Source organism: Jaculus jaculus, chromosome 1 (genome assembly GCF_020740685.1).
Source record: "Jaculus jaculus isolate mJacJac1 chromosome 1, mJacJac1.mat.Y.cur, whole genome shotgun sequence".
NCBI lineage: Eukaryota > Metazoa > Chordata > Mammalia > Rodentia > Dipodidae > Jaculus > Jaculus jaculus.
This window is the reverse complement of record NC_059102.1, coordinates 341,755,687-341,782,676: the sequence shown is the minus strand read 5'-3', so window position 1 is coordinate 341,782,676 and position 26,990 is coordinate 341,755,687. Positions and strand designations below refer to the sequence as shown.

Sequence of the window (26,990 nt, the reverse complement as noted above, 5' to 3'; positions counted from 1 at the left end):
CACCTATGTGGCAGAGCTTGGCCTCCTGATGCTGGGAGTGCCAAGAAAACAGTTTGTGGTTGAGGAGAGCTCTGGGGACTGTGGTCTCTGGCCACTTCCAGGAGGACATTATGTCAGTACAGAGGAATAAGACCTCCCATGACTTAAGCATCCTCAGCCGAATATGTATGCACTTCAGCGAGTGCCTAACTTACTCCATTATGGAGTGCCCAATTGCAGTCCTGCCCTGGGATTATAGAGATGGACTCTTGGATTTGCTGTCCAAGAGTAGGCTAAGGGGACTGGCTGCCATTCCAAGCTGAGCATGAGAGAAGGGAGACTGACCATTAGAGTCGTTTAAACCGAGAGTGGACCTCCTCTTCCTCCTGCTGCTGCTCTGGTATTTCCATGGCTGCAGCATCTGTTGACAGGCGCTCAGTCTTTTTATTGAATAGGAAGAAACAGATGAAAAAAACGGCAGTAATATGTGAACAAGTTGAGTATTATTGTGGTAAGGCTTTTGTAGAAACCTAATTGGTAGAAAACTGTCTTTATAAAGCAAAATGATGAGTGTGCATGTTGCCTGCACCAGATGTGCGCTGATGCTCTGTTAGGCCTCAGTGAGCGGCGTTCTCTCAGCTTGTCCTGCCGGAGCGCTCTCCGAGAAGTGCAAGTCAAGCTGTTGCTGTAAAAGCTAGTTCTAGCTCCGTTATCCAGCATGGAGCTGTCCCAATAGTTTTAAAATATTTATTTATTCGTGCACACATTCATGTGTGAGTGTGTGTGTGTGTCAGTGTGTGTCAGGACCTCTTGCTGTGGCAAACAAACTCCAGATATATGTGCTACTTTGTGCATCTGGCTTTGTATGGATACTGGGGAATCTAATGCTGGCTATTAGGCTTTTCAGGCAATTGCTGAGCCATCTTCCCAGTCCTCCAGTATTTTTATCTAGTCACTCATGCGTTGGAAGTTCCTTTGAATGACCTGACCTGGGAAGTATTTCAGATTGATCCCCATCCTTCACCTTTTGGGGTTTATCTGCACTGCTTAGCTAGGTTAGGACTGTCTAGCCCACTGTGTTCTTACTTTGACTTTCTGTTGCCTATAGCAGTAGTTCTCAACTTGGGGCAGTTTTGTTCCTTCTTCAGGGGACAGTGGGGCCATTTATTACACTGGAGTACTACTGGTTTGTTTGGCATAGAATGTTGTACAGTGTACAGCTCAGTCCATCCCAGTGAATATTGTCTTTCCTGTAATGTTCAAAGTGCTGAGACTAAGGCATCCTGGCTTTAAACTTTAAACTGTACTTTAAACTGCAACTCTTTTTTGTTTTGTTTTGCTCCTTTAAGATGTGTTTTGTACATGTTGCTCAAATTGGCCCCAAGCTCAAGATCCTCCTGCCTCGGTCTCTCAAACAGCTGAGATTAGAAGTGTACACTGTCACACTGGCTATAAAGCACACATCTTGCCTTGGGGCCAAAGTTTTTGGTGCCTAGAGAGGCACTTTTCAAATAATGAGATAAAATTGAACTTAAAAATTTGGAGCAGGGCTGCAGGGGTGGTTTAGCGCTTAAGACATTTGCTTGCAAAGCCAAAGGACCTAGGTTCAGTTCCCCAGAACCCATGTTAGCCAGATGCACAAGGTGGCACATGCACCTGGAGTTCGTATGTAGTGGCTGGAGGCCTTGATGTGCCCATTTTCTCTTCCTCTCCCTGTCCCCCTCTCTCTTCCTCTTTCTGTCAAATAAATAAATAAAAATAAAATATTTTAAAACATTTTTTTAAATTTGGAGCATATCACAGATTGTAAGGGCTGGTATTATTTTGGGCATTGTTACCTTCTATATGTCACAGACTGAAAGACAAGCAGGGAGCAAACAGATCAAGTGGGATGTAAAATTATATTTATTGCACAAGGAGAGAAAATATGAATCTGTCCATGGGAATCTGACTGCTTAAAGAATCCCACATGTTCCCCATGTCCTTGCCGATGAAGGGTGAGCTCCTGGGCACAGTATATAGAAGTTCTCTGTTCCCTGCCTGTCCTGCAGTGTCTTCCTCTCCTCTCCTCTCCTATTACACTTTGCTTTGCAAAAGCTCCTCACTTGGACTGTGTGGCCACTGGGCCTTTGGATTTGAATTCAGGTTTACTGGAGATGGAGGAGCCAGGGGATGTTGTGAGGTATACTGTCTCAGCTGTGAATGTCCACTCCTGTTCCTGTCTGCTGCCATCCCTCCCTTTCTCCGTTGCTGGCCACTTTCAACCCTTCCTGGAAGAGCTAGCTTAGGACTTCTTCCAGTGGACTCTTTCTGGCACCCTGCTTTCCAAGGCCCAGTGGGCTGGGTGGTGACAGCTGTGGATTTGTCCATCTGTTTCCACCAGAGGCTGTAAGCTTAAAGGGCAGGGACTGTTTTTCCTCATCTATCTATCCTTACACAAGGAGTAGTGGCTGTGGTGATGGTGTGCCGGGCAAAACTGGCTACAGGCGTTTCCTCACTCCGCTTAGTCTCCTGACAGTACTGCTGCGGAACCTGAGTTCACAGTGCATCATCCAAGGACTGCGTGGTCTGTATTACTGTAAGCATCCTGTCTGTGGCCGTGCTGCAGTGAGTGGTAATCTGCTCACCCTTTCCAGGCTTTGGTTTCTTTTCTTGGCAGGGAGGAATTTCACTTGCATGATCACTATAGTTATGTCCATTTGTTAATGACCTCGTGTGGTCCTGTCAGGTGCCTGATGACTGAATAAGTGTAGACATGTAATTCTAGGGTCATTGGTCATAGTCCCTTGGACCCAGCACTCTAATTTCTCAGTGAGTTGGTCTGTTAATTTTTTTCTTAACTGTACAGTATGTCTTTTTATTCAGCTAAAACTGTGGTGGTGTTGACTAGGGGCTTATTATTCCCTAGGACAATTGGCAATGTCTGGAGATGTTTTCAGTGTCACCAGTGGGGCATGCTGGCTGTTTTGGTGGTTAGAGGCCAAGGGTCCTGCTAAGCATGCTGCAGTGTACAGCACTCCTCCCTAATAAAGAATTGCCCATCATAGTGATAAATTACTGATAATGATAAATTATTAGTCCTCCCTTTCAGACACAGCTTGTTCTTTAGTTCTTAACATTTATTATGGCATTTATAACCTTTCAGTGTTGATAAATGCCTCTCATGTGTCCATCGGGTACTCTGTTTATGTTGAAATGGGAGGGTCCTATGTCATGGCTTTCCTTCTAAAGAAAAGAGCTGAGTAATACTAAACACGCAGTCACCCTTCCAGACATCACATCTGAGTTGGTAGACTGGAGCTGTGTACTCCATATCACTGCTTTGTTTTTGAACCACTAAGAGGCACTAGCCTTTTCATCTAGAAATGAGTAGAGCTTTTGCCAACAATTGATTCTGGAGCCATAGAAGCAGGCACCATGTGTGGTCACTGCCAGTGGCAGAGCAGACAAGAGGCAGGTCTGCTAAAGGGGCATCTTCGATGGCTGCGTGTAATCACAGCACAGCAGTGCAGTGCACGTTATCCCCAGCCGCAGCCCTAGGGGCTTTGCTCACATTCCTTCCTGCTCCTGCTCATCCTGTGGGAAATTGTCTTAATAAGCCCATTTTTCCATACTAGAATACCCAGATTAGGGCCCGTAATACAACTTTGCTTATAGAGTTAATCCAATAACTAAGTAAGACATGGGAAGGTCTGGGTCACTTACATTTCTATGAGCACCACTGAGTCACCAGTATCTCCTCTGCCTCACGTTCAGATGAACAGGGTTAAACTTGCCATTGAAGGGCCCACTGTCTTGTGCTCTGCTGATGCCAAAGGATTTCCTTATACTGGTAAGATTTACTCTGTTCAGGGCAGAGACAGGCCAGCCTTCAGGGAAACGTATTTGACCTCTCTTCATCAGCTTAAGGCTTCTGTTTGGTTTGAGTTATTGTCATGAAAGGCCTTTTTATTTTATTGACTCTGATGTGTCTGATGTTGTGTTTTAGTCTCAGAACACAGTTACTTCAGAAATAGTTGTGAGCAGGAGCCTGGGTTTGTGTGGGTGAACACCTGCTTCCTGTGTGCCTTCACACTGTAAAGACCTGGGGAGGCTGGGAGATGGCTTACTGCACAGCATCAGGACCTCAGTTTGTACCCCATGATCCATAGAAAAATGCTGGCTTGTTGACACAAGCCCTAATCTCAACACTAGGGAGGCAGAGATAGGAGAATCCCTGGGGCTTGCTGGCTAGTTAGTCTAGCCAGATGGTGAGCTTTGGGTTTAGCAAGAGTCACTGCTTCAAAAAACAAGGTAAAGAGTGATTGAGGCAAACACACAGCATCAACTTGTGCCTCCATATGCATTTCCTCTGACTTGTAATTTCTCTTTTAGGAATTCACATTACTAATACACTACCACACCAACGAATTGACAAGTGTATAAAATTATTCATTGCAGCATAGCTTGGAAAAACAAAAAACTGCAAAGACCACAAATAGGAAGTTGGTTAAATAAATAAATTTGGAACAATATGAAACTTCTTGTAGAATTAAATGTGAGGTGTATGTTAAGAGAAGAAAGGAAATTATCAAGCCTGACATACTGTGCTCCTATTCTCATGAGAAAGGGGGAGAAAAGGACAGTCATTGCATTTGTTCATAAGTGCGTAAAATAACACCCAGGAGAAGATTTCCCTTTTTGTCTCTAGAGCAGGCAGTTGAGTGGCTAGAGTATAGGACTATGAGAGATTTTCTAAGGAAGACCTATGCCTGTTGAATTTTAACAATGGGATTTATGTCGTCAATAAATATACAACCTAAAAAAAAGATAACACCTTGAAGGCCAAATAAAAATCAAGAAGCATTACAGTAAGTTACTTAGTGCTCCAGGAACCATACAGTCATGTAATAATGGTTGATTGCCATCTATACCTATAAATACCCTAGCTATTTCTCTGAGAACAGGGTTATCTGCCAAATCTCCTGCCCAGGTCCAGCCTCAGCCGGGTTGTAGAACTCGAAGGAGTCATGTGGAGTCGCCGTTGTGAGGAAATGATGTGGACCAGTGGTTCAGGTGAAACACACTGGACTCAGAGCAAAACTCTGCTTTTTTATTCATGCACTATGTTTTTTGTAAGCAAGGCATAGTAACTTACTCATGTGGCTTCTATTCTCCAAGAAATCTTGCACAATATTCCTCTTTTCCCTTGGTTTCCCCTGCTTTTCTGCTTAACTCATGAACCTCTTTGTTCATAGACATTCTGATAACATCTTAAACAAGAAAGTCAAGGATTGCAAGCCTTACCTAGGCAAATGGAAACTAGCCAAGAGCCCTGGCAGGCAGCTCTTGCGGTTATAAGGTGATAAGACTTTTTTTTTAAACCTCAGAAAGGACTGTGTTAGCCACTCTCTACATATTATTATCTTGCGGCCTGAATAGCAGTACATTTCTCTATTTCTAATCTAGTACTGATTTAATTGTCTCTCTGTGACTTTTCTTTGTTGCTCCATTTTACAATTTGGTCCTAACCTTGCAAGTCTCTCCATCAAAGGAAGATTTTAAATTTTTTTGTTTATTTTTATTTATTTATTTGAGAGCAACAGAGAGAAAGAGGCAGAGACGGAGAGAGAGAGAGAGAATGAGAATGAGAATATGAATATGGGCGCGCCAGGGCCTCCAGCCACTGCAAATGAACTCCAGGTGCGTGCGCTGCCTTGTGCATCAGGCTAATGTGGTTCCTGGGGAATCAAGCCTCGAACCGGGGTTCTTAGACTTCACAGGCAAGCGCTTAACCGCTAAGCCATCACTCCAGCCCAAAGGGATGATTTTATATTTAACTCTTTTTCCATCTTTCCAAACCATCCTTACTCCATTAATATATGCCCCTGTATATGGTAAAGGTTGATCTATTCAACCAATGTGTTGTAGTGTTCTCTTTCTTTTAGGAGCCCACCAAACTCTTGTTAATTCTGAAAGGTACATATGTTGTCTTACTTCCTTGTGTGGGCCCAACCCAGTTATTTGAAAGATGATTACTTTTGTCCCCTAGCATTTCAGGCTCCTTTTCTAGTAAGTCATGTGTAGGTTTAGGAAATGTGCCCATTAATTCCTATAATCATAAGTAATGTTTCTTGGGAACAGTTGGTAAGGCATGTAGCATAGCATTGTGAGGAACGTGTCTCATTAGGTAAAATAACATTTGTGGTGTTGTGAAGCTTTGTATTTTCAAACTAGTCGTAGTTTCAGAGTCCATAATCTGTTTAAACTTTACAGCCTCAGAAATTTCTGCTTAATCGTTGGTGACTGTATAAATACATCTGAATTGGATTCTCCTACTACTACTGAGAAGGGGGAAATAAAAGCAAAAATAAGCAGTAATAAACTTATAATTCCAAAAATTCCAAGGAAAAGATAGCAATGGCACAAACTGTCAGACAGCAGGCACTCAGGGATCACTGAAAGACGTCTTGGCCCTGCCAAAGAACGTCTTGGTTGCGCAGCTCTGCTGAACAGAGTCCCATCAGCGTCAGAGCTGACCCCTGCTCCCGTCTGGCCACCACCAGTCTCCGAGACTGAGTTATTACTGGATATGAGGGTTTGTATTAATACTCACAGATGTGCTTGTAGTGAGAATTTTGTTTGTTGGTGAACATTAACATATTTTGGTAAGAAACATAAAGCTCTGGAATGAAATTATGAATTGATCTCTTTTCCTTTTATTCTTACCATCAAGGCAGATAAGCTAAGTCAGTCAGTCTTTGATATTTATACTTGTATAGTAATTGTATTTTTATGCATAGGAAGAAGAAGGGAGTACTTGCAAAACACAACACACTTCCTGGCTTCAAGATTGTGTTTTATCCCTATCTCCAACCAATGATCTTATGGTTATAGCTCGGGAGCAGAAAGCTGTGTTTCTAGTGCGTGAGTATGCCATTAATTTTTGCTGCCTTTGTTTTAATGTATAGAATGGAACAGAATATGGATTATTTGGAAATTAAAAACCATTTATATTGCATATATTATGTAGTGGCATTGATGATACATGCTAAGCGTTAAATAATATTTGCATGCTTTTCTTCCTTCTTTCTTTTTCTTTCTTTCTTCTTCTTTTTTCTTTCTTCCCTTCTTCCCTTCCATAGGCATGATCTCATTGTAGCTCAGGCTGACTTCAGACTCATGGCGATACTCCTACCTCAGCCTCCCAAGTGCTGGGATTAAAGGCGTGTGCCACTACGCCTGGCTTGTTTCCTTTTTTTTTTTTTTTTTTTTCCTTGGCTGCAACATTTTTTATCTCTCAGGCACATCAGTCAGTCCTGGCCATGGCATACTTCTTGCAAGGGGTACTCAGTGCCAAACAGAGTAACAATGTGAGAGGCATGATTTGATGATTTGAAAATTCACAGTACTATGGATTTTTACATGGTGCATGCATTTTCAGTTCACAAAACTTTTGTTCAAGATAAAAAAAATATGTAAGATTTGGGGCTTTATAGGCTATAAAAAAATCTCACAGGCTGGGCATGGTGGTGGCATACGCCTTTAATCCCAGCACTCAGGAGGCAGAGAGGTAGGCGGATCACCATGAGTTCGAGGCTACCCTGAGTATACAGAGTGAATTCTATGTCAACCTGGGCTAGCCCTACCTCGAAAAACAAAACAAACAAAAAAAATCACAGAACAAACCAAGGTTATATATAATGCCTATAGGATAGTCTTCTAAGGCAAATTTGTCCCCCGTAGCATAAATGTAATGTGAAAATAGTCTCTCTCATTTGAAAATAAAAATACTTTTGTAAATAAAGTAGGTTAGTTCATGGGAGTTAATACCTATTCTGCAAGAACTACTCATAGAATAATGTATTATGTGGGTTTATTTAAAGAAGGGAGAGACTAATGGCTAGGAGACAAGGTGATTTTATAAAAATCATTTTAAAAAATCAAAAATTTGTCATGGGGTAGAGACATGGCTCAGTAGTTCAGTGTGCTTCTATGGCAAGGATAAGGGCCTGAGGGGACCTGAGGCTGCCAGAGTTCACCTCTCCAGAACTCACATAAACAGCTGGGTGTGGCCATGCACACCTATAACCCCAGGCCCACTAGGGAGGGACAGAGACCAGAGGATTGAAGGTTCAGGATCAGTAAGAGACTTCTGCTCTGGGCACTGCATGACACATACACATATTACCACACACATACTACTTAGACACGCAAGCACAAAACAAGTTAACTATTTATCTATAAAAAGACCTATGCCAGTTAATACACATGACTAATTTTATACCTATCTTTTTAAGGGGAAAGAACAAAACTCATAAACTGCTGCCTTAGTATATTACAAATTTATTTTATATGCTATCTATTTTTTCAGCAAAATGGAAATATAGTGATAAAGGAAAGGAAGAAATGCAGTTTGCCGTTGGCTGGAGCGGTTCTTTAAATGTTGAAGAAGGGTAGGTGCGAGTGAACTTTATTGTTTCTCTGTGTGTTCAGTGTGTGAAATAGGTTCATTTGCAAGTGAATGTATTAGGTTTTGTCAAAAGTAAGTGCTGTGTGCACGTCCACCTCTCTCATGTGTAAGTGCTGCGTGCACGTCCACCTCCATCGTGTGTAAGTGCTGTGTGCACGTCCACCTCTCTCATGTGTAAGTGCTGTGTGCACGTCCACCTCCATCGTGTGTAAGTGCTGTGTGCACATCCACCTCCATCGTGTGTAAGTGCTGTGTGCACGTCCACCTCCATCGTGTGTAAGTGCTGTGTGCACGTCCACCTCCATCGTGTGTAAGTGCTGTGTGCACGTCCACCTCCATCGTGTGTAAGTGCTGTGTGCACATCCACCTCTCTCATGTGTAAGTGCTGTGTGCACGTCCACCTCCATCGTGTGTAAGTGCTATGTGCACGTCCACCTCCATCGTGTGTAAGTGCTGTGTGCACGTCCACCTCCATCGTGTGTAAGTGCTGTGTGCACGTCCACCTCTCTCATGTGTAAGTGCTGCGTGCACGTCCACCTCCATCGTGTGTAAGTGCTGTGTGCACGTCCACCTCCATCATGTGTAAGTGCTGTGTGCACGTCCGCCTCTCTCATGTGTAAGTGCTGTGTGCACGTCCACCTCCATTGTGTGTAAGTGCTGTGTGCACGTCCGCCTCTCTCGTGTAAGTGCTGTGTGCACGTCCACCTCCATCGTGTGTAAGTGCTGCGTGCACGTCCACCTCTCTCATGTGTAAGTGCTGCGTGCACGTCCACCTCTCTCATGTGTAAGTGCTGTGTGCACGTCCACCTCCATCGTGTGTAAGTGCTCTGTGCACGTCCACCTCTCTCATGTGTAACTGCTGTGTGCACGTCCACCTCCATCGTGTGTAAGTGCTGCGTGCACGTCCACCTCCATCGTGTGTAAGTGCTGTGTGCACGTCCACCTCTCTCATGTGTAAGTGCTGTGTGCACGTCCACCTCCATCGTGTGTAAGTGCTGCGTGCACGTCCACCTCCATCGTGTGTAAGTGCTGCGTGCACGTCCACCTCCATCGTGTGTAAGTGCTGCGTGCACGTCCACCTCCATCGTGTGTAAGTGCTGCGTGCACGTCCACCTCCATCGTGTGTAAGTGCTGTGTGCACGTCCACCTCCATCGTGTGTAAGTGCTGTGTGCACGTCCACCTCTCTCATGTGTAAGTGCTGTGTGCACATCCACCTCCATCGTGTGTAAGTGCTGTGTGCACATCCACCTCCATCGTGTGTAAGTGCTGTGTGCACGTCCACCTCCATCGTGTGTAAGTGCTGTGTGCACGTCCACCTCCATCGTGTGTAAGTGCTGTGTGCACGTCCACCTCCATCGTGTGTAAGTGCTGTGTGCACGTCCACCTCCATCGTGTGTAAGTGCTGTGTGCACATCCACCTCTCTCATGTGTAAGTGCTGTGTGCACGTCCACCTCCATCGTGTGTAAGTGCTATGTGCACGTCCACCTCCATCGTGTGTAAGTGCTGTGTGCACGTCCACCTCCATCGTGTGTAAGTGCTGTGTGCACGTCCACCTCCATCGTGTGTAAGTGCTGTGTGCACGTCCACCTCCATCGTGTGTAAGTGCTGTGTGCACGTCCACCTCCATCGTGTGTAAGTGCTGTGTGCACGTCCACCTCTCTCATGTGTAAGTGCTGCGTGCATGTCCACCTCCATCGTGTGTAAGTGCTCTGTGCACGTCCACCTCTCTCATGTGTAAGTGCTGCGTGCACGTCCACCTCCATCGTGTGTAAGTGCTGTGTGCACGTCCACCTCCATCATGTGTAAGTGCTGTGTGCACGTCCGCCTCTCTCATGTGTAAGTGCTGTGTGCACGTCCACCTCCATTGTGTGTAAGTGCTGTGTGCACGTCCGCCTCTCTCGTGTAAGTGCTGTGTGCACGTCCACCTCCATCGTGTGTAAGTGCTGCGTGCACGTCCACCTCTCTCATGTGTAAGTGCTGCGTGCACGTCCACCTCTCTCATGTGTAAGTGCTGTGTGCACGTCCACCTCCATCGTGTGTAAGTGCTCTGTGCACGTCCACCTCTCTCATGTGTAACTGCTGTGTGCACGTCCACCTCCATCGTGTGTAAGTGCTGCGTGCACGTCCACCTCCATCGTGTGTAAGTGCTGTGTGCACGTCCACCTCTCTCATGTGTAAGTGCTGTGTGCACGTCCACCTCCATCGTGTGTAAGTGCTGTGTGCACGTCCACCTCCATCGTGTGTAAGTGCTGTGTGCACGTCCACCTCTCTCGTGTGTAAGTGCTGTGTGCACGTCCACCTCCATCGTGTGTAAGTGCTGCGTGCACGTCCACCTCTCTCATGTGTAAGTGCTGTGTGCACGTCCACCTCTCTCATGTGTAAGTGCTGTGTGCACGTCCACCTCCATCGTGTGTAAGTGCTGTGTGCACGTCCACCTCCATCGTGTGTAAGTGCTGTGTGCACGTCCACCTCTCTCGTGTGTAAGTGCTGTGTGCACGTCCACCTCCATCGTGTGTAAGTGCTGCGTGCACGTCCACCTCTCTCATGTGTAAGTGCTGCGTGCACGTCCACCTCTCTCATGTGTAAGTGCTGTGTGCACGTCCACCTCCATCGTGTGTAAGTGCTCTGTGCACGTCCACCTCTCTCATGTGTAAGTGCTGTGTGCACGTCCACCTCCATCGTGTGTAAGTGCTGTGTGCACGTCCACCTCTCTCATGTGTAAGTGCTGCGTGCACGTCCACCTCCATCGTGTGTAAGTGCTGCGTGCACGTCCACCTCCATCGTGTGTAAGTGCTGCGTGCACATCCACCTCCATCGTGTGTAAGTGCTGCGTGCACGTCCACCTCCATCGTGTGTAAGTGCTGTGTGCACGTCCACCTCCATCGTGTGTAAGTGCTGTGTGCACGTCCACCTCTCTCATGTGTAAGTGCTGTGTGCACGTCCACCTCCATCGTGTGTAAGTGCTGTGTGCACATCCACCTCTATCGTGTGTAAGTGCTGTGTGCACGTCCACCTCCATCGTGTGTAAGTGCTGTGTGCACGTCCACCTCCATCGTGTGTAAGTGCTGTGTGCACGTCCACCTCCATCGTGTGTAAGTGCTGTGTGCACGTCCACCTCCATCGTGTGTAAGTGCTGTGTGCACATCCACCTCTCTCATGTGTAAGTGCTGTGTGCACGTCCACCTCCATCGTGTGTAAGTGCTATGTGCACGTCCACCTCCATCGTGTGTAAGTGCTGTGTGCACGTCCACCTCCATCGTGTGTAAGTGCTGTGTGCACGTCCACCTCCATCGTGTGTAAGTGCTGTGTGCACGTCCACCTCCATCGTGTGTAAGTGCTGTGTGCACGTCCACCTCCATCGTGTGTAAGTGCTGTGTGCACGTCCACCTCCATCGTGTGTAAGTGCTGCGTGCATGTCCACCTCCATCGTGTGTAAGTGCTCTGTGCACGTCCACCTCTCTCATGTGTAAGTGCTGCGTGCACGTCCACCTCCATCGTGTGTAAGTGCTGTGTGCACGTCCACCTCCATCGTGTGTAAGTGCTGTGTGCACGTCCGCCTCTCTCATGTGTAAGTGCTGTGTGCACGTCCACCTCCATTGTGTGTAAGTGCTGTGTGCACGTCCGCCTCTCTCGTGTAAGTGCTGTGTGCACGTCCACCTCCATCGTGTGTAAGTGCTGCGTGCACGTCCACCTCTCTCATGTGTAAGTGCTGCGTGCACGTCCACCTCTCTCATGTGTAAGTGCTGTGTGCACGTCCACCTCCATCTTGTGTAAGTGCTCTGTGCACGTCCACCTCTCTCATGTGTAACTGCTGTGTGCACGTCCACCTCCATCGTGTGTAAGTGCTGCGTGCACGTCCACCTCCATCGTGTGTAAGTGCTGTGTGCACGTCCACCTCTCTCATGTGTAAGTGCTGTGTGCACGTCCACCTCCATCGTGTGTAAGTGCTGTGTGCACGTCCACCTCCATCGTGTGTAAGTGCTGCGTGCATGTCCACCTCCATCGTGTGTAAGTGCTGTGTGCACGTCCACTTCTCTCATGTGTAAGTGCTGTGTGCACGTCCACCTCCATCGTGTGTAAGTGCTGTGTGCACGTCCACCTCCATCGTGTGTAAGTGCTCTGTGCACGTCCACCTCTCTCATGTGTAAGTGCTGTGTGCACGTCCACCTCCATCGTGTGTAAGTGCTGTGTGCACGTCCACCTCCATCGTGTGTAAGTGCTGCGTGCATGTCCACCTCCATCGTGTGTAAGTGCTGTGTGCACGTCCAGTTCTCTCATGTGTAAGTGCTGTGTGCACGTCCACCTCCATCGTGTGTAAGTGCTGTGTGCACGTCCACCTCCATCGTGTGTAAGTGCTCTGTGCACGTCCACCTCTCTCATGTGTAACTGCTGTGTGCACGTCCACCTCCATCGTGTGTAAGTGCTGTGTGCACGTCCACCTCCATCGTGTGTAAGTGCTGTGTGCACGTCCACCTCTCTCATGTGTAAGTGCTGCGTGCACGTCCACCTCTCTCATGTGTAAGTGCTGTGTGCACGTCCACCTCCATCGTGTGTAAGTGCTATGTGCACGTCCACCTCCATCGTGTGTAAGTGCTGTGTGCACGTCCACCTCTCTCGTGTGTAAGTGCTGTGTGCACGTCCACCTCCATCGTGTGTAAGTGCTGTGTGCACGTCCACCTCCATCGTGTGTAAGTGCTGCGTGCATGTCCACCTCCATCGTGTGTAAGTGCTGCGTGCACGTCCACCTCCATCGTGTGTAAGTGCTGTGTGCACGTCCACCTCCATCGTGTGTAAGTGCTGTGTGCACGTCCACCTCCATCGTGTGTAAGTGCTGCGTGCACGTCCACCTCCATCGTGTGTAAGTGCTGTGTGCACGTCCACCTCTCTCATGTGTAAGTGCTGTGTGCACGTCCACCTCCATCGTGTGTAAGTGCTGCGTGCACGTCCACCTCTCTCATGTGTAAGTGCTGTGTGCACGTCCACCTCCATCGTGTGTAAGTGCTCTGTGCACGTCCACCTCTCTCATGTGTAACTGCTGTGTGCACGTCCACCTCCATCGTGTGTAAGTGCTGCGTGCACGTCCACCTCCATCGTGTGTAAGTGCTGTGTGCACGTCCACCTCTCTCATGTGTAAGTGCTGTGTGCACGTCCACCTCCATCGTGTGTAAGTGCTGTGTGCACGTCCACCTCCATCGTGTGTAAGTGCTGTGTGCACGTCCACCTCTCTCGTGTGTAAGTGCTGTGTGCACGTCCACCTCCATCGTGTGTAAGTGCTGCGTGCACGTCCACCTCTCTCATGTGTAAGTGCTGTGTGCACGTCCACCTCTCTCATGTGTAAGTGCTGTGTGCACGTCCACCTCCATCGTGTGTAAGTGCTGTGTGCACGTCCACCTCCATCGTGTGTAAGTGCTGTGTGCACGTCCACCTCTCTCGTGTGTAAGTGCTGTGTGCACGTCCACCTCCATCGTGTGTAAGTGCTGCGTGCACGTCCACCTCTCTCATGTGTAAGTGCTGCGTGCACGTCCACCTCTCTCATGTGTAAGTGCTGTGTGCACGTCCACCTCCATCGTGTGTAAGTGCTCTGTGCACGTCCACCTCTCTCATGTGTAAGTGCTGTGTGCACGTCCACCTCCATCGTGTGTAAGTGCTGTGTGCACGTCCACCTCTCTCATGTGTAAGTGCTGCGTGCACGTCCACCTCCATCGTGTGTAAGTGCTGCGTGCACGTCCACCTCCATCGTGTGTAAGTGCTGCGTGCACATCCACCTCCATCGTGTGTAAGTGCTGCGTGCACGTCCACCTCCATCGTGTGTAAGTGCTGTGTGCACGTCCACCTCCATCGTGTGTAAGTGCTGTGTGCACGTCCACCTCTCTCATGTGTAAGTGCTGTGTGCACGTCCACCTCCATCGTGTGTAAGTGCTGTGTGCACATCCACCTCCATCGTGTGTAAGTGCTGTGTGCACGTCCACCTCCATCGTGTGTAAGTGCTGTGTGCACGTCCACCTCCATCGTGTGTAAGTGCTGTGTGCACGTCCACCTCCATCGTGTGTAAGTGCTGTGTGCACGTCCACCTCCATCGTGTGTAAGTGCTGTGTGCACATCCACCTCTCTCATGTGTAAGTGCTGTGTGCACGTCCACCTCCATCGTGTGTAAGTGCTATGTGCACGTCCACCTCCATCGTGTGTAAGTGCTGTGTGCACGTCCACCTCCATCGTGTGTAAGTGCTGTGTGCACGTCCACCTCCATCGTGTGTAAGTGCTGTGTGCACGTCCACCTCCATCGTGTGTAAGTGCTGTGTGCACGTCCACCTCCATCGTGTGTAAGTGCTGTGTGCACGTCCACCTCCATCGTGTGTAAGTGCTGCGTGCATGTCCACCTCCATCGTGTGTAAGTGCTCTGTGCACGTCCACCTCTCTCATGTGTAAGTGCTGCGTGCACGTCCACCTCCATCGTGTGTAAGTGCTGTGTGCACGTCCACCTCCATCGTGTGTAAGTGCTGTGTGCACGTCCGCCTCTCTCATGTGTAAGTGCTGTGTGCACGTCCACCTCCATTGTGTGTAAGTGCTGTGTGCACGTCCGCCTCTCTCGTGTAAGTGCTGTGTGCACGTCCACCTCCATCGTGTGTAAGTGCTGCGTGCACGTCCACCTCTCTCATGTGTAAGTGCTGCGTGCACGTCCACCTCTCTCATGTGTAAGTGCTGTGTGCACGTCCACCTCCATCTTGTGTAAGTGCTCTGTGCACGTCCACCTCTCTCATGTGTAACTGCTGTGTGCACGTCCACCTCCATCGTGTGTAAGTGCTGCGTGCACGTCCACCTCCATCGTGTGTAAGTGCTGTGTGCACGTCCACCTCTCTCATGTGTAAGTGCTGTGTGCACGTCCACCTCCATCGTGTGTAAGTGCTGTGTGCACGTCCACCTCCATCGTGTGTAAGTGCTGCGTGCATGTCCACCTCCATCGTGTGTAAGTGCTGTGTGCACGTCCACTTCTCTCATGTGTAAGTGCTGTGTGCACGTCCACCTCCATCGTGTGTAAGTGCTGTGTGCACGTCCACCTCCATCGTGTGTAAGTGCTCTGTGCACGTCCACCTCTCTCATGTGTAAGTGCTGTGTGCACGTCCACCTCCATCGTGTGTAAGTGCTGTGTGCACGTCCACCTCCATCGTGTGTAAGTGCTGCGTGCATGTCCACCTCCATCGTGTGTAAGTGCTGTGTGCACGTCCAGTTCTCTCATGTGTAAGTGCTGTGTGCACGTCCACCTCCATCGTGTGTAAGTGCTGTGTGCACGTCCACCTCCATCGTGTGTAAGTGCTCTGTGCACGTCCACCTCTCTCATGTGTAACTGCTGTGTGCACGTCCACCTCCATCGTGTGTAAGTGCTGTGTGCACGTCCACCTCCATCGTGTGTAAGTGCTGTGTGCACGTCCACCTCTCTCATGTGTAAGTGCTGCGTGCACGTCCACCTCTCTCATGTGTAAGTGCTGTGTGCACGTCCACCTCCATCGTGTGTAAGTGCTATGTGCACGTCCACCTCCATCGTGTGTAAGTGCTGTGTGCACGTCCACCTCTCTCGTGTGTAAGTGCTGTGTGCACGTCCACCTCCATCGTGTGTAAGTGCTGTGTGCACGTCCACCTCCATCGTGTGTAAGTGCTGCGTGCGTGTCCACCTCCATCGTGTGTAAGTGCTGCGTGCACGTCCACCTCCATCGTGTGTAAGTGCTGTGTGCACGTCCACCTCCATCGTGTGTAAGTGCTGTGTGCACGTCCACCTCCATCGTGTGTAAGTGCTGCGTGCACGTCCACCTCCATCGTGTGTAAGTGCTGTGTGCACGTCCACCTCTCTCATGTGTAAGTGCTGTGTGCACGTCCACCTCCATCGTGTGTAAGTGCTGCGTGCACGTCCACCTCCATCGTGTGTAAGTGCTGTGTGCACGTCCACCTCTCTCATGTGTAAGTGCTGTGTGCACGTCCACCTCTCTCATGTGTAACTGCTGTGTGCACGTCCACCTCCATCGTGTGTAAGTGCTGCGTGCACGTCCACCTCCATCGTGTGTAAGTGCTGTGTGCACGTCCACCTCTCTCATGTGTAACTGCTGTGTGCACGTCCACCTCCATCGTGTGTAAGTGCTGTGTGCACGTCCACCTCCATCGTGTGTAAGTGCTATGTGCACGTCCACCTCCATCGTGTGTAAGTGCTGTGTGCACGTCCACCTCCATCGTGTGTAAGTGCTGTGTGCACGTCCACCTCTCTCATGTGTAAGTGCTGTGTGCACGTCCACCTCCATCGTGTGTAAGTGCTGTGTGCTCATCCGTCTCTCTCATGTGTAAGTGCTGTGTGCACGTCCACCTCCATCGTGTGTAAGTGCTGTGTGCACGTCCACCTCTCTCATGTGTAAGTGCTGTGTGCACGTCCACCTCCATCGTGTGTAAGTGCTGCGTGCACGTCCACCTCCATCGTGTGTAAGTGCTGTGTGCACGTCCACCTCCATCGTGTGTAAGTGCTGTGTGCACGTCCACCTCCATCGTGTGTAAGTGCTGTGTGCACGTCCACCTCCATCGTGTGTAAGTGCTGTGTGCACGTCCACCTCCATCGTGTGTAAGTGCTGTGTGCACGTCCACCTCTCTCATGTGTAAGTGCTGTGTGCACGTCCACCTCCATCGTGTGTAAGTGCTGTGTGCACGTCCACCTCCATCGTGTGTAAGTGCTGTGTGCACGTCCACCTCCATCGTGTGTAAGTGCTGTGTGCTCATCCGTCTCTCTCATGTGTAAGTGCTGTGTGCACATCCACCTCTCTCATGTGTAAGTGCTGTGTGCACGTCCGTCTCTCTCATGTGTAAGTGCTGTGTGCACGTCCACCTCCATCGTGTGTAAGTGCTGTGTGCACGTCCTCCTCCATCGTGTGTAAGTGCTGTGTGCACGTCCACCTCCATCGTGTGTAAGTGCTGCGTGCACGTCCACCTCTCTCATGTGTAAGTGCTGTGTGCACGTCCGCCTCTCTCATGTGTAAGTGCTGCATGCACGTCCACCTCCATCGTGTGTAAGTGCTGTGTGCACGTCCACCTCCATCGTGTGTAAGTGCTGTGTGCACATCCACCTCCATCGTGTGTAAGTGCTGCGTGCACGTCCACCTCTGTCATGTGTAAGTGCTGCATGCACGTCCACCTCTCGTGTGTAAGTGCTGTGTGCACGTCCACCTCCATCGTGTGTAAGTGCTGTGTGCACGTCAATCCTCCATCGTGTGTAAGTGCTGTGTGCACGTCCACCTCTCTCGTGTGTAAGTGCTGTGTGCACGTCCACCTCCATCGTGTGTAAGTGCTGCGTGCACGTCCACCTCCATCGTGTGTAAGTGCTGTGTGCACGTCCACCTCCATCGTGTGTAAGTGCTGTGTGCACATCCACCTCCATCGTGTGTAAGTGCTGCGTGCACGTCCACCTCCATCGTGTGTAAGTGCTGCGTGCACGTCCACCTCTGTCGTGTGTAAGTGCTGCGTGCACGTCCACCTCCATCGTGTGTAAGTGCTGCGTGCACGTCCACCTCCATCGTGTGTAAGTGCTGTGTGCACGTCCACCTCCATCGTGTGTAAGTGCTGTGTGCACGTCCACCTCTCTCATGTGTAAGTGCTGTGTGCACGTCCACCTCCATCGTGTGTAAGTGCTGTGTGCACATCCACCTCCATCGTGTGTAAGTGCTGTGTGCACGTCCACCTCCATCGTGTGTAAGTGCTGTGTGCACGTCCACCTCCATCGTGTGTAAGTTTTGTGTGCACATCCACCTCTGTCGTGTGTAAGTGCTGCGTGCACATCCACCTGTATTGTAGGAATGATTTGTTTAGCAGATTTAATTGTATTCATCCTGTGATTTGTCTTTAAGACTCTGGTTCAGAAAGAATCCACACCACCCTTGTGCATTTTGTCTCCCTGCCCTCCTGTGCACCCAGGACAGCAAGGGCATCCTTGGCATCCTGGCTACACTAATACTCAGTCTGTATTTGAAGCCAATGGTGTGGCTTTAGTTCTTAAACTCATAAATGTGAGTTGGTGCATTTAAGTTTCCTACTGACCCAGTAGAACTTTGAAACCATGGTGTCTAGAGTGACTGGTTATGTGAGAGAGCCGCTAGCCTGGAGCCTGTTTGTAGGTACACTGACAAGACTGAACCCTGATCAGAATGAGGAGGAAGTATCTTGCAACTATAGGGTGAAAGAATGTCACATTGGAAGAGCCCAGAATATGGTACCTTGTAGATACTCAGTGAGATGTTTTTCTTTTTATCAAAATAAAAGGTGCCACACATAGTGGTGCACACCCTTAATCCCAGCACTTAGAGGCCAGCCTGGGGCTAAAGAATGAGTTCCAGGTCAGCCTAGGCAAGAATGAGACCCTGCTTCAAAAAACCAACCATCCAAATAAATGAATAAGAATATTCCTCAGCCTGACATTTAATTTCTGTAAGAAATACAGAAAAAAAATTAGCTTACAAACAGTCAGCAAAAGGTTTAATTTTCCTCAGTGAATGCCTAACATGAGGATTGGGGCAGAGAATAGGTTTCAAGCTAATAATGGCCCAAGTTTGACAGCTTCAGCAGGTCAGTCAGTAGAAGTTGTTTTGATGTTAAGGCTCTGTCTCTGAGCTCCTAACAATATTTTACGACTGCATGACGGAAAAAAATCTTGATGAGTACTTAGATTATTAGGATCAATGTGTATAAAATATAAAAGAAGAAACCACCTAGTTGAAATGCAGTAAGTTCCTAAAACGGCATACTACAAAACATGCCATTTGTAAGTAATGCGTCTGGGAGTGCCTCCTATCCAACTGCCTGCACTGATTCAAACAAGGAGGTAGGCTAGGTTCTTAGTGGACGCAGGATAGCTGTATATAGTGGGCAATGGCTGTCTGTTAATCATTTGAGATTTTCTAGGTTAAAATTTTGTATACATAAGAGTTTTGTTTCATGCCAATACAGAATGAAAAATACTGTTTTATTCAAATGAATGGGATGTGGCATTTTATGTGTATGAACTTTACTGTACTTTTAGTTATGTGTCAGACAACCTGATCTACAGAGGTGGTTTTTCACTTAGTGCTTTTTCACCTTCACTAATAGAGAAATAAAAGTAGTGGCCAAGTTCCGTGACTTAAGCACACAATGTGATTTTTGTCTTGTTTTTAGGGAGCGTGTGACTAGTGTTCTCTGTATCCCACTGGCAAGTCAAAAGAGGTAAGGATAAATAAGAGCTTCCTGTTCTCTTCACTTTGAGGCCGAGCTATTAAGATCATACATCTTACTTGTAACAGGAGTTCCACTGGACGTCCTGACTGGACCTGCATTGTGGTGGGCTTTACTTCAGGTTATGTCCGCTTCTACACTGAGGTGAGTTGGGTTGCCCGCAGTTAGAGAACACTAGTTGACTGCAGTCCCATCATGCATCCTATCATACTAGTTTCTTCCTTCATTATGTGCATTTTGGAAATAGGTCTTGATGGTTCATGGGGGTGGAGTAAGTAAGCAAGGGAGCTGCTGGTAATGGAGGCAGAGCAGAGAAGCTGTATTCTGAACAGAGTTCTGGGGTTCCTGGAAACCTGCTGAGGGTGGAGCTCTGTGCCTTGCCATGCCTGACAGTACCACTTACCTCTGAGAAGCTGAGCAGCCTCTCTGCTTCCTCCTAGAGTGGTGTGCTCTTGCTCGCACAGCTTCTGAATGAAGACACCGTGCGCCAACTCAAATGTAGGACCTATGCAATCCCACGGCATCCTGGAGTGACTGAGCAGGTATTGACAAAAACAGTGTGCACAGTAGCAGTAGCCTTGCTTCAAAGATTTTTTTTTTTTTTTTTTACTTTTATGCCTGGAAACTTATTGTTATTATTTTTTGTCTCATGGCAAAGTTAGCTGTGCTATTGTGGTCTAGAAATACGTATTTGTAGCTAAATGTAGAACCAACCTTGATAGATGTTATAAATGAAGTACTGTGCTCTTGACTTAGATAAAATGTGGTATTGATGTAACTTTATATCTTTTTATTTTAATTCAGGTATCAAAATTACCCATAGTAAAAGAAGTTATGGACTCTTAATTTAAAATAATTATAGAGTGCATCAACCAGTATGCATTTATTTGGCTTGCAATGGGAGTGGTTAAAACTATTAATATGCCTTTCTTATTTGTACTACTTGCTTCCAAAAGATTTCCCATGAACAGATGTGTTTAGCATGCATAAGTGAACTTAAATTTCATAATAGAGGAACTGGAGCTATAGAACCTAGTAAGAGATACTCCCTTAATATGTGTCAGTTCTTATTAATGAATTAGTAACATAAATAATCAGTTTATATGGTCAGAAAAACCTCTCTACAAGTTAGAAAAAAGAATTGGCTCCTTTAGGACTATAATAATAAGGGATACGTTCAGTTAGGTAAGATTTCTTTTCAATCTTGAATAATGAGCATGGGATATAATTAGTAGTGAGAAAACAGTATTTCAGTGGTCCTGAGGAAAGATTCAAATATAGGACTATGTGTGTGACTATGAAGAAACTCATTAGAAAATCATGAGAAACTGATGACTAGAGAGAATGGTCAAATTTTGCATGAACTTAAGAAAAAATGAAAATTCTTCAGAAGATAGGAAAAGCTCCTGCAGGGTTAGAAGAAGAAGGTAGTGTGTCAAGCTGTGCTCAGGTCAAGTTGGAGCTTTAAGAATCTGACCAGAGAAGCTGGTAATAGGGCAGGTCTTATTTGTTTTGGGTCTTAGTGTCTCATGCTGTTCTAGAATTGTAGTCCTCCTACCTCTGCCTCCATGGTGCTATGATAATAGGTGTATGTTACCAGACCTTACTTGAAATTGGTTTTTTTAAAAATATTATTTATTTATTTAGTTGAGAGAGAAAGAGGCAGAAAAAGAGAATGGGGCATGCCAGGGCCTCTAGCCACTGCAAACTAACTCCAGATGTGTATGCCCCTTGTGCATCTGGCTTACGTGGGTCCTGGAGAATCAAACTGGGTGGGATCCTTTGGCTTTGCAGGCAAACACCTTAACCGCTAAGCCATGTCCCCAGCCCTGAAATTGGATTTTTTAAAGTTCTGGAGAAATAGTTGGCAAGGCTTTGTTACTGTCCAGAAATGTAGTATGTTACATAGAGGAATGTGTCGTAGATAGCTCAGGAGCATTCCTTCTAAGTGAGTGCTATTAACTTTGAAAAGGGGTCTGCTGCCTTGGCTGTAAGATAAGGTTTAGTGTTTGGGGCATGTTGAATTGAGACAGTGATAGGAGAGATGAAAGTCGCAGGATCGTGTCATGACAGGCTAGGTTGGAGGTGCTCATTGAAGTTATAGATGCCTCTTCCAAGTCAAGGGCATCAGGAACATAAAACTGCGTGCTGGAGATTGTGTTGTGGTAATGGTCAGGACAAGGAGATGGGAGAAAGCAGAAATTACCCAAGGCAACAAAGAAGGCATAGGTGATAGATGATGGATGCTGGTCTCTAATGTGAAGATACCTGTCAAGAGATGTTTGCCAGTTTTCTACAAAATCACTGGACTGTGAATTTTCTTCCACCTCTTAAACTTGATCACAACCTTAGCACTCTCAGTTTTTTAAGAACTGATGGGAAAAACATTGTAACTAGTGCTTAAATGCTTGCTGTTGCCTTACCAGCCAAGAATATTACTTCCAGGTGAAAGTTCTTAGTGACCATCAAGCAGCTAATGTTTGCTGCACACATATCTGTGAATCTGACCTGTCAGTTCATTCATGCACGCAGAAGCATCTGTTGTCTCCCTAGACCTGAGGTCACGTGTCAGGGGCATGCGGATCACTTCGAGCTTGGGGACAGCAGAGGAAAATCCACAGTAAACAACCAGAGAAAGAAAAGTGGTCTGGTCTGTGCTGGCTTAGGAAGGAAGTCACTGTGTTGGAGAGATGGTAATGTGGCAGGGACTGGTGATACTGTTTGAGACAGAGGCTCAGAAGCTATGCTGAGTAATGCACTCGTGAGCGGAAACCAAGAACATGTAGAGAATTGAGGTGGTGTTTGCCTTGTTCAGGAAGCAAGGACAGAGATGTGCCACTTTGGAGGTGTGTGCCAGAGCTCACAGATGTGGCCCAGGAGCTGGTTTGACTCTAAATGCGGGAGGAAGCCATTGGAGAGTTCTAGTCAGGAGAGAGCTTAAGTCTGCTGTGTCACACAAAGGTGGTAGAGAGGAAGAGTGAAGCAAGAAGCCAAAATGAAGGCCCATCGAGAATTGCTCAAGTACATTTGGGTAAAAGCTAGGTGCAGTGACATTAGCCTGTGAGTTCAGTTATTTGGGAATCTGAAGAAGGCAGATTGCTTGTGCCTAGAAGTAGAGTCATGACAAAAAAAGTGTGTAAGTTTATTATTAAAGAACCAGGTGTGGTGGCGCAGGCCTTTAAATACTCGGGAGGCAAAGGTAGGATCACCATGATTTCGAGGCCACCTTGAGACTACATAGTGAATTCCATTTCAGCCTTGGCTAGAGCACAACCCTATCTCGGGGGGGGGGGGGGGGGAGTTTACTATTAAAATAACAAAAAATGTAGCTGGGATGTTGCTCATTTGAAAAAGCACCTGCCTAGCATGTGCAGAGTCCTGAGTTCCATCCCCAATACGGCAAATATAACAACAACAGAAAGAAAAAAAGAAAGAGAGAGAGAGAGAAGGAGGAAATAGTATTGATGATTTAAAAGCATCTTATGGCATACTGTGCGAGTTAGTCTTATGCAAATGCATATGAATTTATTTCATGTGAGCTTTCCTTCTGTTTTTATATATTACTTATGTGTATTGACTTTTTATGGAATTGAACAAAATTTTTACAATTCTCACCATTATCATAAGACCATTGTCTACAATATACAAAAGCTCATATGTGAGAGGAAGTTTAAGTCTTTGGCCATAAGACATTTAGCTCTATGTATTGGATAGATGATTGTTTAGTTACGGTATTTGACTGCACTGTGCATGACATTCAGGTTTTGTTTTTTTTTAAGGATATGCTTATTTACTATATCTTATTTAAGAAAATGTATTATTTTCTTCCTTTTATTTCCTAAATAGAATGAAGAGTTGAGTATCTTATATCCAGCTGCCATTGTGACTATTGATGGATTTAGCCTTTTTCAGTCTCTTCGTGCTTGTCGAAACCAGGTTGCTAAAGGTAATATCTTGGCAAGAAATCCTTTTAACCTCTCATGGTGTTAATTTTATTTAACATGACCTACTGAACATAATTAAGCATGTCTTCTACATGTAAAGGGGCCATCCAGGCTGATTTAGGGGTAAAACCCCTGCCACAGGAGATAGCAGAAGTGCACTGTTGAGCAGTGTGCTTTTTAAAATTACTATTTATTTATTTGAGAGAGACAGAGAGAAAGAGGCAGACAGAGGAGAGAAAAGAGTGGTTGTGACAAGGCCTTCTACCACTGCAAATGAACTCCGGGTGCCTGTGACACTGTGCATTTGGCTTTATGTGGGTATGGGGAAGTAGAACCCAGGCTATCACGTTTTACAAGCAAGCACCTTTAGCCACCAAGCCATCTCCAGCCCCAAGTAGCATGCTCTTAAGGGGGCTGAAATGGGATCCGCAGATGCTACCAGTGGAGCAGGGCAGCCCAAGAGCAGCAGGCTTCCTCGCTTAGCAAGGAGAAAGGTTTGTACCTCTATGAGCGAACAGTCTCAAGTTTGGTGCAGCTAACACACCTGTCTCTAGATGAGCAGCTATAGGACTAATGTCCTAGAATCCAGTGACCTTCGTCTACTGCTTCCATCCGCAGAGGATAAGGGTGCCAATGTATGCAGGCACATTTCCCTACTGGAGGCAGGGCCCACAGGGAGCCAGCAGCTTGACACAGCTCTCAAGGGTGAAGAGCTGAGTCCTGAACTTCACGTGTACTGACTGGACTACATTTAGGAATGAAACCTACACTGATCATCAGGAATTCTCACTGTGGTTTGCTGTGTCTTTGGGAGAGGATCAGTTCCAAAATGACTTTGACTGTAAGGTGTGCTATTACTTTACACACCATTGACTTAGGATCCCGTTGTAGAGATGTAAAATTGCCAGTAACAAAGCCTATTTCCCCTGTATTTTTTTTGAGATGGGGCCTTAATCTCACTTCTAAATGATTGAGACAGACCTCCTGAGAAGTTTCTTCAGGATGTGTTTGCTACTTTACTAAAGGTGTTTCTGAATTGAAATGGACTGTAAGATGCAAAATAAGCCATTTCTTCTAGTGAAAATGGTCCCTTCTTTTTTTTTCTCAATTTTTATTAACATTTTCCATGATTATAAAAAAAATCCCATGGTAATACCCCCCCACTTTCCCCTTTGAAATTCCATTCTCCATCATACCCCCTCCCCATCTTAATCATTGTACTTACATATATACAATACAAACCTATTAAGTACCTTCCTCCCTTCCTTTCTTTTCCCTTTTATCTCCTTTTTAACTTGCTGGCCTCTGCTACTAAGTATTTTCCTTCTCACGCAGAAGCCCAATCATCTGTAGCTAGGATCCACATATGAGGGAGAACATGTGGTGCTTGGCATTCTGGACCTGGGTTACCTCACTTAGTATAATCCTTTCCAGATCCATCCATTTCTCTGCAAATTTCATAACTTCATTTTTCTTTACCGCTGAGTAGAACTCCATTGTATAAATGTGCCATATCTTCATTATTCACTCATCAGTTGCGGAACATCTAGGCTGGTTCCATTTTCCACCTATTATAAATTGAGCAGCAATAAACATGGTTGAGCATGTACTTCTAAGGAAATGAGATGAGTCCTACCACACTGTCTTTGTTACTATGGCTCTGTAGTATAGGTTAAAATCAGGTATGGTGATACCACCAGCCTTATTTTTGTTGCTCAGTATTATTTTAGATACTCGAGATTTTTTGTGATTCCAAATGAATTTTTGGATTGTTTTTTCTATTTCCATGAAGAATGCCTTTGGAATTTTGATGGGGATTACATTAAATGTGTAGATTGCATTTGGTAAGATTGCCATTTTCACAATATTGATTATTTTAAAGTTCTCATTGTAGAGATTCTTTATTTCATTGGTTAGGTTTATTCCAAGATACTTTATTTTTATTTTGATGCTATTGTGAATGGGAGTTATTCTCTGATTTCATCCTCTGTGTGTTTGTTGTTAGCATATATGAAGGCTACTTATTTCTTTGTATTTATTTTATATCCTGCTATGTGGCTGTAGGTTTTTATCAGCTCTAACAGTTTGCTAGTAGAGTCTTTAGGGTCCTTTATATATAGAATCATGTCATCTGCAAATAATGATAACTTGATCTCTTCCTTTCCAATTTGTATCCCTTTTATGTGTGTCTCTTGCCTTATTGCTATGGCTAAGACTTCCAGAACTATATTAAATAAAAGTGGGGGGCTGGAGAGGTGGCTTAGCGGTTAAGCGCTTGCCTGTGAAGCCTAAGGACCCCGGTTCGAGGCTCGGTTCCCCAGGTCAGCAGTGAATCCATCTGGGCCTGGGCTTTTTTTAGTTGGGAGATTTTTGATAACTTCAGATCTCCATGCTTGTTACAGGTCTATTTAAGTGATTAATCTCATCTTGATTTAATGTACATAGGTCATATAAATCAAGAAAATCATCCATTTCTTTCGGATTTTACTTTGTGGAGTATATGCTTTTATAGTATGTCCCTATGATTTTTTGAATTTCTCTGGCATCTATTGTGATGTTACCTTTTTCATCTCTAATTTTATTAATTTGTGTCTCTTCTCTCTTTCTTTTGGTCAGATTTACTAAGGGTTTATCAATCTTGTTTATCCTTTCAAAGAACCAACTCTTTGTTTTATTAATTCTTTGTAATTTTTTTTTGTTTCTATTTCATTAATTTCTGCCCTAATCTTTATTATTTCTTCCCATGTACTGATTTTTGGTTTGCCTTGTTCTTCTTTTTCCAAGGCTTTAAGGTGAAGCATTAGGTCGTTTACTTGTGACCTTTCTAATTTCTTAATATAGGCACTTAAAACTATAAATTTACCTCTTAGAACTGTCTTCATTGTGTCCCAGAGATTTTGATATGTTGTGTTCTCATTATTTTTTGACTATAAATTTGTTGATTTCCTTCTTGATTTCTTCATTGACCCATTCATCATTTAGTGGTGTATTGTTTAGTTACCATGATTTTTGTATGCTCTATAGCCTTTCTTACTATTGATTTGTAGTTTGATTCCATTGTGGTCAGATAGAATGCAAGGAATTATTTCAATTTTCCTATATTTGTTAAGATTTTCTTTGTGTCCTAATATATGGTCTATTTTAGAGAATGTTCCATGTGCTGCTGAAAAGAATGTATATTCTGCAGCATTTGGATGGAATGTCCTGTATATATCTGTTAGGTCCATTCCTTCTATGACCTCATTTAGTCCAGATGCCTCTCTGTTTATTTTTTCCCGGGATGACCTGTCAATTGATGAGAGTGGGGTGTTAAAGTCACCCACTACCACTGTGTTTGGTGTTACCTGTGACCTTAGTTCTAATAGTGTTTGATGAATTTGG

General features: G+C 46.0%; 1 protein-coding gene across 1 annotated transcript in view; it reads left to right on the top strand.

The window, feature by feature from the left end:
• Rab3gap2 (RAB3 GTPase activating non-catalytic protein subunit 2) overlaps positions 1-26,990 on the top strand; it is a 109,471-nt gene that overhangs the window by 30,723 nt on the left and 51,758 nt on the right. Inside the window, exons 3-8 of the mRNA XM_004670118.2 lie at positions 6,762-6,885; positions 8,333-8,414; positions 19,609-19,656; positions 19,734-19,809; positions 20,106-20,207; positions 23,512-23,611. Of these exons, the coding sequence (XP_004670175.2) occupies positions 6,762-6,885; positions 8,333-8,414; positions 19,609-19,656; positions 19,734-19,809; positions 20,106-20,207; positions 23,512-23,611 (532 nt within the window). The remainder of the gene's footprint in view (positions 1-6,761; positions 6,886-8,332; positions 8,415-19,608; positions 19,657-19,733; positions 19,810-20,105; positions 20,208-23,511; positions 23,612-26,990) is intronic.